Genomic DNA, 14,164 nt, shown 5'->3' on the forward strand with positions numbered 1-14,164 from the left:
GGTATCAAAATAACAATGTGATATTAACAAGAGCAATACAACTACTGAATAAAGTTTACATTTTCTAGTTCCTTTTGCTTTTAGATTGCATTTCACTAATGAATTGCAGCCAAGTTAATTTGTGCAAGAGTCATCCAATTGCACCCTCTCTGTGGCTATGTGTAGTCCTTATCTGAGGGTTTGGTTCAGTTGTTTGTTTGCTTTGTTGGCAGCAGCTGACAATCGGAAACTTTAGAAAGTTGTGGCTTTTAGCTGCTAATAGAAGGGTCTACTGTACTTTGTGATGATGGAAAATGCTCAAACAGCTATGTCTCCAGAATTCTCCACGACAATCTTATTTCACAATCATTTGATCTACCTACCTTCTCTAATGACTGAATGGAGTAAGTTCAAGAATCATATGCATGCTCTCTGGCTGAATAAGCCAATTCTTCACCTATTATTTCATTTCCACTAACATTAAAACCAATGCACACATAGTCAATAATTATTTTTAAAATTTGCTAAATGCAATCCTGATCTTTTAAGCTTTTAAAATTTATTTTGCTCCTTTTTCCAAGATATGAAATCACAAATTTTATAATACATAAGATCCCCATACCAACTTAATGTTATCTATGGTCATGTCAAGGTTTGCAGGTCTAAAGGACTCTCCCAATAAGCATTGGCTTGATCCCAGTCCTAGTTTTTCACTTTCTTAAAGCATTTTCAAGGAGATATCTGGTTCCTTCATATTTCATATGAAAAGCAAAGAATACATGTAAATTCAAGATCTTTAGGTTTTGCCTGGTGTTTATAGATGAAATTTATGTGTGTATATATATATAGTATATGTATATACATGTGTATATAGATATGAATATATATATTCTTATTTTACTTCCTTAAACACTGAAGTCCAAAATTTCAGACGTTTGGATAAACATAGCTGATTTTAATGCTGCACAAATTCAAACATCCCAAAGCAAAAAAATGATTTATAGAGTATATATATAATACATAATAAAAATACAATGCTAGAAAATATCAATTGCAAGTTTAAACTATATCCATAAGACTCAAATAGAAATTTTTCTATAGATTCAGATAATTTCCAGATTATGTGTTCTTGTAGAATCAGCTCATAAAAGACAAGTGTCTATAATGATAGCCCATTATAATTGCAATTTCATGTTTTATGTCACATTTGCATAAAGCTTTAACTATTTAATACAGAAACCTACATTTGCATGATTTAAATATCATATCTGAGATTTCAAATTTTGCAGTCTGTGGTAACTTCACCTATCACCCCAGAGGAGAAAACATTGTTTTTTTCTGGGGTCTTAGTTCCTACTGCTTTCAGAGAGCTTAATTTGATATTGAAGGAATTTAAGAAGTGATTCCTAAAAAAAAAAAAAAAGATGATTCTTGGGATCCTCAGATGAGGAAACTGTGAAGACATATATGAGCAACTTAAGTATAGGTACAAAATAGAGACACTTCTTAGGCTTATTTGAGTATAATTTTTTTTCCCATTTTTTTTCCCTCCAAAACTCTAATTTCCCCTGTGTGGTCTAGGAAGACTGGCTATATCTCTTCTGAGATGTGAGGGTTTGGTCTTCGACTCTCGAGTGCTTTTAGTTACCTGGAAAGGCTTTCTCCCAAGTTTGGTTTTTCATTCAAGGTCCTTCATGTAGTTTGGCAACCTCTCCAGGGTTATCTGCAAGAGTGGCAATCAAGAATTGTTTTCTTCCGTAAGCCACATCTTGCCACCTATGACATCTGGCCAGGATAGGAATGTTTAGGTTTTCTCTCATGATGGTTCCAGGGAAAACTAATTTTGTATCTTCAGTTTCATGTTTTCTATCCCTCCTGTTAAAGTTTTGAGTTTATCTACTCTTCCCCTAAATTCACTGAGTATCTTTATTACAAGTGTTTTGAACTCTGCATCTGGTAGATTGCTTGTCTCCATTTCATTCAGCTCTTTTTCTGGCTTTGTTCTGTTTCATTTGGGACATGTTTCTTCATCTTCCCATTTTGGCTGTTTGTTCTTATGTATTAGGTAGGGCTGCTATGTCTCCCCATCTTAGTAGAGTAGCCCAGGGAAAACTAATTTTGGATCATTTGGGGTATGCCAGTTCCTTCTCCTAATCTATTTCTGAGCTTGGATATTAGAATGATATAAATTGATCCAGGTGTGAGTCTCCCTTCCTGACTCTTAGGCTGAGATATAACCATAAAAAAAGTGAATCTTGCCCAGAGACAAAAAAAAAAAAAAAGAAAGAAAGAAAAAAAAAGGCCCACAGTAAAAAAGATTTCGTTTCAGGGGAGGGAAGGGCACAAATAGGCTATGGTCCCCACCTGAAAAGGCAAAAGATTTCCTGAACTCTGCAGGGCCCAGGACAGAGCTCTGCCAGGACCAGACAGGAAGTTGTCATGAGATCTTAACAGCATGTGTGTCCTCTGAATCCGTTTAGGACCAACCTCCCCTGACCTCAGGCTCTGGAAGTGCTCCAGACTATGACAAACTGTTAGGAAAATAAGATCAAAGACCACAAACTTGGAATTTTCTGAAACATGACTTACTATTTACTATAAAATCTGCCAGGTGAAAGAAATGAGGGGAATATTTACCAGCCTGAAGTCAGGTGACTGACTCACCTTGGTTTGTAACATACCAGTTTTATTTATACATGAGTATATCCCAAGATCCCAGCCACTCCCAATCCTACCAGAAATTTTGAGATCTGGAAGGAAAGGCCTTGTATTCTCAAATAAACTTATTATATACATTTGAAAAGCAATTTAAGTTTGAAAATGGAAGAGTAATAGGAAACTAGGTAAATTATACGTTTTAAAAGATACAAATGTACATCTGAAATCAAAGGGAATCACAATGAATAAGATAAAAGCATGCACGTGAAAGATTCACCTATTTGAAAAGGGGAGTCAAGCATTCCTTTTTTTTTACTTTTAAGAAAGTGACAAATTTCTTTGAGTAGGAGGAAGGAAGGGGGCTGATTTCCCCCATCCCATTATGAGAAAAATATCTGAATCTGTGTACACATAGCAAGGACCAATTTGTTCCAGAGATAGCCATGATTTTTCTCAAATTCTCTCCTCTTTTTACTGTAACACAACCAGCACACATTTCTGCCTCTGTGTCCCTAATTGTAAATGTGGCAAATAATCAATTCTTGTTATGTGAGGTAGTTATGTTCTATAAAGTCACCACAAATACTGAATTAGTGAATACTGAACCACTGCTTCTAAAGAATACACAGGGTTAAATTCCCGCAAGCCTCTGGGCACATTTTTGTCAAAAATCAATACAATGTATTGTTGATTCATTAACAATGAACTTAAGGCCAACAGAACTCATGCCTGAATGATGCTTATCTCAGGCAGGTATTAAGAAACATCAGAGCCTTCTCATGATTAGGAACACTAGACAGCACTTCGGCATGATCCTTGGAGGCCACTTTAAGTAGTGAAATCAGCAACAAAAATTACGAAGATGAAAAAAAAACAAAGCACTAAGTAGACCACAAAAAGGACATTTGTTTACAGTTTGAGAGCTGAAACATAAAGGCAAGGAGTGGCCTTGTCCCACCTCTCTGGGAAGATGTGCCTCAGGTGACTCAAATTTTTTGCCACTCTGTGTATGTCCAAGAATGACATCAAAAGCATTATGAATAATGATTTAGAGGTTACAGATAAATTTTAGCAGGTGGTCAAATTGACAAACATGGAATCTGCGAATAATGAGATTGCCTGTACATAAGCTTCAATTCCTTTACTGTGATAAGGAAGCATGGTTGTCTCAACGGGGCAGCCATAAACCAGGGCTGGGAATTCAAGAAAAAAAGTTAGTGTCAAATGCTACCTCAAAACTCTCAGTGAGCTGCAGTAACATGGTAACCAAAATGGCTAAGATATAACAGACATCATCTAAGAAATGACTAATTAATTTCACGTTAGATTTTATTATAAAACATGAGATGGGATGATAGGGCATCTCAAAATCAGGTTCATATTCCAACTTAGTGCAAATTTATAGTTTATAATCTTAAATGCCTAGCAAATTTATTTCTAAATATCTCAACCAGAATTAATTTTATCACCTTTTCAAGTAACAAACTGGGTCCAAAATTTATATCACCTGTTAATTTTTCCTATATTAAACATCTATCATAGTTTAAACCCATTAGAGTACTTAATCCTTCCAAATAAACAATGGTTTATAAAATCACCTCCATAATCGGTAGCCATCCTTCTGGTTTATCCTCCTCTGACTGAACAAACTTAATGCTTAAGATCTCCCACTTTGGTCTCTAACAGTATTTAGTTCCCTACTTTATATCCCAGATTTCTTAAATTATAAGAAAAGGAATGTACACTTTCTGTATTCTTTCAGAGCATGGTTGAGAGGCTACGTCACCTACCATACAAGGTACTTCCTTGCATGCATGGACTACTCTACCCCATGCATCTCAAGCCCATTTTTTAAAATCACACGTTAACTTGTCAATATATGGTTCATCAGAATAAGAATTTTAAACCAGGAATCATCAGCAGGCTTTCACAGGGGTGGTCAATGAAGGCCCCATGCTGTGAATCCTTGGATTTTTCTGACCATCCCTTTATCAGATGGTCAAATGGGTCTATGATTCTCCACACCTCTAAAATTTTAAGTCACCTCACTGAACTTTATTACTTTATAAAAATTTTAATGTGTGGGACCATTCAGTACAATTTGACATCATTCACTATCTAGTCCTGTTCTCCAAAGTTCTACCATCCCTAACAAGGTATAATTTTCTAAACAAAACTGGACACTTTAATTCCACATTTATATTCTCAGCACAAAATTAAACACATTTCTAGCACTTAAAAAATTTTAGGTATTCTCAAATATATCTGGATTATATCTTAATCCACAGTACTTCACAGAGTTCATTTTAAAGGCAAATTAAATCATATCTGAATTCCTAAATATTCTAAATATATTAAGGTGATGGTGACACTTCTGTTTCAAAATTACTAAAAAGTATGTCATTTTCTGGAAATGAACTTGGCATAAAAGGCAGCAAAGAGGTCCTTATAAGGAGTTTCTGAATCTCCCTTTGTCAACGGTATTCGGCAAAGTCGACGAAACCTAGGAGAACGCAGCAGCAAGTTCTGTGAAAGGCCCATGAAGCTGGAGCAAAACCAGTAGAGAACAATCGACTATAAAAAGAAGAAAGGACATGAATGTTAGCACCTCTCTATTCTCCAAAGACACAAGCTCCAGAGACAGGCAGGCAATAAAAATCATAATCTCTGTAAATAGAAGTACACCAGGACTTGACAAGATTGCAGTGGCTATTAGATATCTGTGATGGATCTACCGAGAAAGAAAAGAAGGATAAAAGGAAGACCAAAAGCAAAAAAAAAAAAAAGCAAAAAGAAAGGTATTCGTGATAAAGTAGAAAGTAGATGACAGCGAGCAGCTCCCAGAGCCCAAGGGAGATCTCACCTCCCTTCTTCAGCACTGAAGCATGCTTTTTCTCCACCAAGAGCCCTGACAAGCTGCTACAGAGGAGCCAGGGTACCGGGGGCAGGACCATTTATGCTGGCAAACTTAGCCTCCCTGGACCTCATTTTCCTCCATGTAGTCATCTATCTTCCGAACTTTCCAGTAACCAGTTTCTAAGCATAGTTGGGAATGCATTATTTTTGCTTTTTTCTGAGATGACACATAGTCTCAGTGTTATCTTCAATTTTTCTTTTGTACCACCAGCTAGATTGATTTATGTACATCAGTGATTATGTCCTGCAGCCTCTCAAAACATTCCCACACATACATCTGTCCCAAACTTTTCTTTGGCATCAAAAGGTAATCAGGCTCCAGAGGCACAACCATGTGGTGGCTGAATGCAGGCCCTAGAGTCAAACTGCTTGAGTTTCAATTCCATTTACTTGACTTAGGTAAGTTATTTTTCTTTGTTTCCTCATTTATAAAATGGGCAAAGAACTATACTTATCTCAGAAGGCTGCTGTGATAATTCACGTATAGTGGTAAGTACAGTATATGGCCCATATTAAGTACTTACATTTGTTCCAAAAGCAAGTTTTTAAGGGCAGAAAGTAACACATCATCAAAGGCAAATTAGCATAGTAGTTAAGAGCAGGAGCCAAAATGCCTGGATGTGTATTAAGACTCTGCCACTTAACAGATGAGTGACTTTAGATGATGAGTTGCTTAATCTCTCTCTATACTTAAGTTTTCTCATCACTAAAGTGGAGATTATAACAGCAGCTACTTCAGTGTATTGTTGGGAGAGTTATATGAGCTAATGTATGTAAACCATTTTAAATAGTGCCTAGCACAAAGTAAATGTTGACTAAATATTAGCTATGATCATCATCTGATTTTTCCACTAAGCAAAAAGTACTCTGAACCCAACTACACAGACTACAAGCTGCCGACTAAGAATCGTTCTTCTTTCTTAGTAATAAAGTCTTAATTTTTAGCTAAGTATACTACCATTAAAAAAAACTACTTCCCAGCCTCTTCTGCAGTTAGCTGCAGCTACGGAACTAAGACGTAAGCACAAGTGTTTGGTGGGACATCTGGCAAGGTTTCTTAGAAGGGGCTAACTACATTTGAAGCACCCTTTTACCATTCCTGCAAGATGATAAGCTCCAGCAGCCATTATGACCATACTGTGGCCTTAAGGAAATTACAGACTGTGGATGATGGAGCACTAAGAGAGAAGCGGCTGGGTCGCTCACGTCTTCATAACTGCCACATCAGCTCTACACTAAACTGTCTAACTCCGAATTGCCTGTAGTTGAGAGAATAAACTTTTGGGTCTTTAAGACACTTTTTTAGATGTTATTCACTTTGAAGCCAGCCCCTCACTGAAACTTCGTCACTCCTGCTGTACTTGAGCTGGGGGTTTCCTCAGTTATGACTGGTATTATTTCTCCCTAGAAATGTAGTCAATGTGTATTGTTCTATTTTTACAGGGTATTTTACAGCAATACTATTACATGAAAACTACTGTAATAGGCACTGGATGTAATTTCATTAATTCTCACAGACATCATGATGTCTATTTTAGAAATGCGGAAACTTACTTATTTTACACAGGATTAATGACAATATTATGCACAAGGGACAGCTTTAAAAATACATTTTGATGCTGAAAACATACTGTTTCAGATTCCTAAGACAAGTAATATGAAGAACTTTTATATATGCTGATATAACCTTAACTACCAGCAACAAATAAATTCTACTTTATGGTCATGCGTTGGCTCTGAGCAAAGACAGAGCTATACCTGACTCAACTTTTGCTTTCTTAGCACCGAAGTATCCAAGAGAAATAAGCAAAAGACTAAACAGATGAAATAGCTGTTTAACTATAGCAAACATAACTATTTCTATCAAAGTACCTATCTCACAGAGTTGTATGAGGTTAAACAGTACTACATATGAACCTATATGGACTTGGCATAAAGTTGTGTCTCTTTAAGTGCTAAATTCCTTGGCCCAGTCTATGTAGACAGAAAGAATTCAGTATATCAACTAATCAAACAGAGCAAATACTTTGTTCATAGTACTGTGTAACATTACTTTGCAAGATTAAAAAAAAGAAAAAAAAGAGTTTGATTTAGTAGGAGAATTAAGACACATTCATGTAAAGATTAACCAATCCCAAGAAATATTTAAGTATCATTTGGTTATAGAGACAGTAGATTAGTAACTACAGAAACTCAAAAACCAGTAAGGGACTGAGTAGTCAGAGGAAGCTCAAGAGAAGAGGCAGAATCTCAGCCAATCTAAGCTAAGGACAAACAGGAGTTAGCACATGCTATACACAAAGCTGGTGCTTACTTACTGAAGGTACTGTTGCAGCAACTGGAATCATCAACACTGATACTGCCCGTACAAAGTATGTAACATACATCTGAAAACGAGACATCCCAATTTTTTGCAGAGCAAAAATCTGAAGGAGTATAATATATACGAACACGATGATTATTAAAGTGCATATTAAATTAGGCAAGCTTTAAAATACAAACTGATTTTTGACGGGCCTCCACTTACATTTTAATAAAAGCAAAAGTTAAAAATATAACACTGATAAAGTTATTTGGTTGACCATCTATCTTTTAAAAAACAATAATTATGCAGAATTCTTAAACGTAGCTTTAATTAATAGCAATAAAGAAGAGATTTAGCTATATTAAACAGAATCAGCATAAATTTACGAGTCAATGTTTTTTAATAATTATAAGACTGGAGTGATCACTTCATAAGTCATAGAAATAGCCAATCAATGTGTTGTACACCTGAAATTAATATAATATTGTTTGCCAACTGTAACTGAAAAATAAAATTAAAAAGATTGTAAGACTGAAAGTCCCTTCAAGATAGGTACTAGGTATGCATCATTACCCTTGGTTTTTGGTACTTAAATACTTAAATTCAGTGCCTGGCATAAAGAAGAAACAGTATCTCAAAGGTCTGTGATCTGGTTACATGGATTAAGGAGAAGAACTAAGGCTAGGAAAAGCAGTTATTCTAGCTCAGAGCTATCACCATCAACTCAATCACATTTATATTTGATGTCAGAATAGCAACAACAAAAACGTAATGATTTAAATGGCAACACATCTCATTTAAAATCACTGACCTCTACTATTAATAAATTGATGACACCAACGGAGATAGGCAGAATCCAAGTGGAATCCAGTGAAGTGAGGTCAGGAAACCACAGGACCCCACCAGTAGCTAACTGCTCCTGAACAGAAAAACCTGCTGAAAGTTTTATAAATAAAATAGTTTCTAAAAACAGTAAAAGTAAATATACAAGATATAAGTAGTATGATATTCTAATAAGGTGACCCCTCACATTAGAGACTTGCATTAGTTTTATTCAGACTATTTTCATTCCACACCACAAATTAGTCCTTCCTGTACTGAGAAAGACACAAGCAGTTTTCTGCAGTAAACAGAAATAGAAGTATAAAGATTTGTAGCAGTAATCTTTTCAGACTTAAAATGTAAATAATTATGTAGCCATAGACTGCTTTCTTTTGAGTCTATTCAGATTTTCTGGTTAGAAATGTCTTTAAATGAAAGTAAAAACAAATGCTTTAGTTGATATCATTTAATTAATGCTTACATTTATAACTGTTCTCTTAATTTAATAAGCAGAAACAATTCTTGGCTAGGAAACCAAATTATGAAATTATAACACTAATTTTATTATGACCTCCAAGAAGCAGTATTACTGCTGTCCTTCCTAGGTATTTCTCAAAAAGCTAGACCGCTAACACTTAATATTTTAAATTCTACATCTATACCCTTTATGAGGAAGATGGTTATTCTAATTATGAAAAGTATGGGTTTTTATTTTTGTTTTTTCTTTAGCATACAAAGACACTGTTGGAGAACTTATCTGGGGGAAACGGACTTCTACAACAACTACCTTCTGCATGTGCTGCTCCTGTGCTAAAATTCCGGAGAGCTACAGACATGAAGATCCACATTGGAAGCTGAATCCAGACCAACACTGTGGCTTTGAAAGGGTGGCAGTTATCCCGGACATACAACTCTGAAACAAGCCTCCGCATATTCTTTAGGTAAGTGAGCCTAGTTTGAGGGAAGGGGAAAAAAGGAAAGGAAAAAATGTCATTTGACTACTAACAGTGCTGCATACCTATAGCGCAAACAGTGGTTATTGGCTGAAGGGCTTGTGTAGGATATTTAGTTGTCATAGCTCTATTAAGGAGCTGTCTACACAAAAGGCAAAGTCTTTTACTGAAAATTCTCTAGCAATGTATATAAATTTCATAACAATTCAATAAACCTGATATTGTTAGACCATAGGCTTTGTCCATGGTGATCTTCGGCCAATTAGGCTTTAACAAGTGAAATTTCACTACTAACATGTTAGGAACACAATTTCTATCAGAAATACTACAGGTAAAAGCACATTTTACTCAAACCCCTCCACTCTTGCTAAACTCAACTATTTGATCCCTGAGTATATTTTGGGGGGCAATGTGGTTTTGTATGCTCTTGGCCAGTCAAAATGGTCTCCATTCTTCAATCATCTCTTTCATGAAGATTTTCTTAATCTGTTTCTCTATTAACCATATTAGTTATTCCTGTTTCGTCTTAAGTCTCACTTTCTAGACTATAGTCTCCAAGTAGGTCAAGTGCTGGGTCTTATTCATATCTAAATCTCTTGCAGCATGTTTTGTATAAGGTAGGCATTCAATAGGTTTGCTGAATTTAATCGATTATAGTGTACTGAATTAAGACAGTGTACAGACATTCGAAGATCTTTGTAATTTATCTTCTGCCTACTCCTCCAAGTTTATTTCATTATTCCTCTACAGATACTTGTACATTCTGGTGCCTGATTTAGGTCATCCAACAAATCAAACTTCCACATCAGCATGCCTTTAGAAATTATTATATCATCTGTGCAGAGCCCATTATATTGGCTGTCCACATCACAAATTCCCTTTCACCTTTTTGAAAATGCAAGAAACTCCTCAGATGTGTTTTCCTAGAAAGCCACCCATCTGTGTAAGGATGTGACTAGACAATAATAATGCCAGATCTGCATGAGAGAGGTGCCACAGTCATATCTAAGCTTCATTTATAACCCAGGTGGAGTAGCTACTAATCTGGCTTTTTGGCCTGGAGCTGTTGTTCTGAGATTTCTCTGATTAGTAAAACTTCAAAACTATAGGTTTGCCAATTTTTTTATTTTATCAAGTAAAGACATTAAGCTATCACAATGACTTTTAAATGTCAGGTCTTTTAAAAATTAAATAAAGAGAGAAACGATTTCATATTGAAGACACTTGGCAAATTTACACCTATACAGATAAAAAAATATATGAATCACCATACATATATAACATATTCATACCACAAAGCCCTTATTTTTCTCATTGCTGTAAAATGGTGAACACTTTTCATAGTCTAGTAAGGATCAAAATTTTGGAAACTAAGTAGTACGTTAGGTTGATTGAAGCAGGACTTAGAAGATCCCAGTGTATGACTGCAGCATAGTGAAGCATCCCTGGGCAAGAACTTTCTAAGAAACCATGGAGATAACCACACAGGGTAACTGTAGTAGATGTACAGCACCCTGGCTATCCGGTTGCTTTTCTCATGGCATTCACATTTTCTACCTCTCCATTCCTGTGGGCTATTGCCTACTGTATCTTTTCGAAAAGGTCAAGTCTGTAAATAACCTGTATCATTTGTTGATCAAAATCCCAACAGACTGGCACAGTATCTTCATCCTGTTAGCGTTCCCTGACTTTCCATGACCCAACTCCTTGCATAAAATCTTTTTTCCAGTTCTTAACTCAGTTATTACTTGATTATAGGTCGTTTTCAGTAGGTTGGAGTCCCTTAAGAACAAGAAACTTACCCTTCTCATCTTTGTTTCTCCATTTCTTTGCTTTCAGTCCAGTATATAAAACTATCATGCTACATAAGCTTATTAAAATATTAAAGAACTACTTTGCTGCTAAAGCTACAGAATAGCCAAACTATAATTAACATCATCACTAACAACATCACTTATGTTAATCTATAATTAACATCATATTAATGTGTATGTGTATTCATGGTCTTATGTGCATAGAATTAACTTACCTGGCAACTCTTTTGGACCACCCCAACTGATTTGCACGAAGTGCAACTTCTTGGTTAAGATGCCTAGCAATGTTTTTTATTTCTGGCTGCAAATTTTCCACCTAGCTAAAGAAAAAGCAGAATTTGTTATGAGCACATAAAAGATCTTTATTCATAACCACTCAATTTTTTCTAATTCTCTCAACTCATTTAAAAATGTGGTTTTCTGATCATGTTAATAAACTTTAAGCACAAGATGTTAAGATATCCGCAATTACAACCAAATTCAAAGTTCTGACTGTATACTTAGCTATGTGACCTTGAGCAAGTTACTTGACCTCTAAAATCCTGTTCCCTCATATATAAAATGTGTCACAGCACCTAATCGCAGGGTAATTATAAGGATTAAATATTACACCTTGCAATTTTGTTTCATCCTTGGATTTCCCCGTAGCTTAAAGTGAAAAAAACAGAAGTCTATTGAGTGTTTAATATGCTCTGTGACAGCCACAGGGCCCCCCAATCTTTGCATTTATATCTGCCTTGTGTTAATTTTTTTCCGTAAAGTAGCTCACTGCCTTAATGATGCTGACTCCCTTTCATGTTTCTTTTCGTTTTTTTTTAAACTCAATAATAATCTTAAGACATTAAAGCCATTATTTTTGAAATCTCACCATGAATACTACTTTGCTTCCAATACATTTTACTTGATCTCCTAACATTGTACGGCAGGAAGGTATTACTATCCTGATTCCACACAAAAAAAGATAACAAAGCTCTGAAGGTCAAGTGGCTAAGACGACCGGACTCAGGTTTGTAGATGGTACAAGGCTGAATAAGGAATCAAGTTCGCAAACTGCTAGTAGTTTTTTTCCTAATAAGATCAGTTGGAATACTTGGGGACGAAAAATGCATATTTACACGCTGTTACAATCTCTAAGATGGTAATTTTGAAGGTTCCACCAAACAACTTCAGCTACTGATTATTTCTCTCATTCTCTAACAAAAAGCTTAGTAACTTGTGCTTTGAGCACAAACCCAGTAGGGTAAACGAAATGACAGGTACACGTGTCACCAAATATTTCTTATTTCATACACTCAATGCTAGTTAAATTTCTTAGCAATTAAGTGGTCACGACGATTAACACTAAAAACTCCGGAAGTATGCAGGGATCCTCAGCCCACCACCTCTCACAGCGGAAGCGGATGCGCAGGGTTCACGCGCGGCTCAGCGCCCCTCACCTTGGCCAGGATGTAGTGCTGGTAGGCCGCCAGGGGCAGCGTGACAGAGCCGCGCAGGGCCACGGTGGTGAGGAGGATGCTGCCCCACCAGGGCAGGCCCGTGGCGGTGTGCACCCCAAGCAGCATCTCCTCCGCACTCTGCACAGGCGCCGACGTGGCAAGGGCCTGGTACCAGCCGCCCCCGCCGCCCGGGCTAACGGCAGAGACTGAAGCCACCGCCCACACTGGCAGAGCGGAGCGCTTGGTGCAGCCAGTCGGGGCCGACACACGCTGCGGGACCCGGGTCCCGACCTGCAGGACGGGTGGCGGCCGCAGCCACCTACCGCCAAGCCGGCACAGCATAACTGCGCCAGGGCTGAGCCTAAAACGTGGAGAGCACAGACTAGCTGCAGGTACTCCGTCGAAGCCGCCGCGCGCATGCGTCCGCGACCCCTAACGTAAAGTGGAAGAGCACCCTCCCGCACACACTGTTGACCTTCCCAGTCAAGCCAGTGACGTTTCCGTCGCACTGGAGATGACGTAGGAGGTAGGGAAGTCCCGCCTTTCCCACGCGGCACTGGGCAGGCTTACTGCGCACGCAAGAACACAAAACTTTCCCCGGGCTGACATGGAGCTCCTCAGAGGCCAGAACAGAATTGCAGAGGCAGGGGCGGGGCCTGTTCCCTTGTAAAGTCAGTGTCCACCTTGTGCCTTTACATTCTTTCTCACGTAAACTAATCGTCTCATTTGTAGTAGGTTAAGCTTGGTGACTGTAGGGTAGTTTCCTCCCTCTTTATGTGCTTCCGATTGCTTCCTCTAGAGATCGAAATAGATTATACTGCCAGAGTCAAAACATTGCTGACATGCCAGATTGGAGAGAGGCATTTGTTTCTGACCGACCCCGAGTTTTAATCAGCATCCCTTATGCACTATAGTTCGTTCTGTGGAATAAACACATAATTGGCTCATCTGTTCCAGTTAGCATTTTCAAACTCACCTAGTTTCCTTAAAAAAAAATTTTATCATTCGTTAAACATAGCAGCAAAACTCTTGTATGAAAAATTACCATAAGGAGAATTATCACTGGCAGCACGGTGAACTCTATACTAGAGTTTACATGTTTCCTATGTAAGCTTTTGAGTCTGAACAGCAACATTAGGTATCTTCTGGTTCAAAGGAATATAACAAAGCCGACATGGACTAGTTTTTAGTTTTGTTCCTGGCAACAGCAAAATGGAATGACATGGAGTTTCCTCACAGACAAGGGTGAACCCTAAACCTAGAGGCCAAACTGGGTTGGGC

At 37.5% G+C, this 14,164-nt stretch overlaps 1 protein-coding gene across 4 annotated transcripts; it reads right to left on the reverse strand.

Moving 5' to 3' along the window:
• Positions 1-2,648: 2,648 nt before the first annotated feature.
• On the reverse strand, positions 2,649-13,385 carry LOC105292334 (mitochondrial inner membrane protein COX18). Of its 4 annotated transcripts, none has more exons than XM_011360514.2 (6): positions 12,884-13,360; positions 11,663-11,763; positions 9,468-9,631; positions 8,670-8,791; positions 7,872-7,979; positions 2,649-5,211 (listed from the first exon to the last, which is right to left on the reverse strand). In XM_011360514.2, the coding sequence occupies exons 1-6, from the start codon at positions 13,223-13,225 to the stop codon at positions 5,038-5,040; spliced, it is 1,011 nt and encodes a 336-aa protein (XP_011358816.1). In that variant the 5' UTR covers positions 13,226-13,360; the 3' UTR covers positions 2,649-5,037. The 4 variants fall into 4 exon arrangements, with proteins under 4 accessions (XP_011358816.1, XP_011358817.1, XP_011358815.1 ...); XM_011360515.2 differs by having other exon boundaries at positions 7,872-7,940; positions 8,670-8,794; XM_011360513.2 differs by having other exon boundaries at positions 8,670-8,794.
• Between the last annotated feature and the right edge of the window lie 779 nt (positions 13,386-14,164).

This window comes from Pteropus vampyrus, unplaced genomic scaffold, assembly GCF_000151845.1.
Source record: "Pteropus vampyrus isolate Shadow unplaced genomic scaffold, Pvam_2.0 Scaffold56, whole genome shotgun sequence".
Taxonomy (NCBI): domain Eukaryota; kingdom Metazoa; phylum Chordata; class Mammalia; order Chiroptera; family Pteropodidae; genus Pteropus; species Pteropus vampyrus.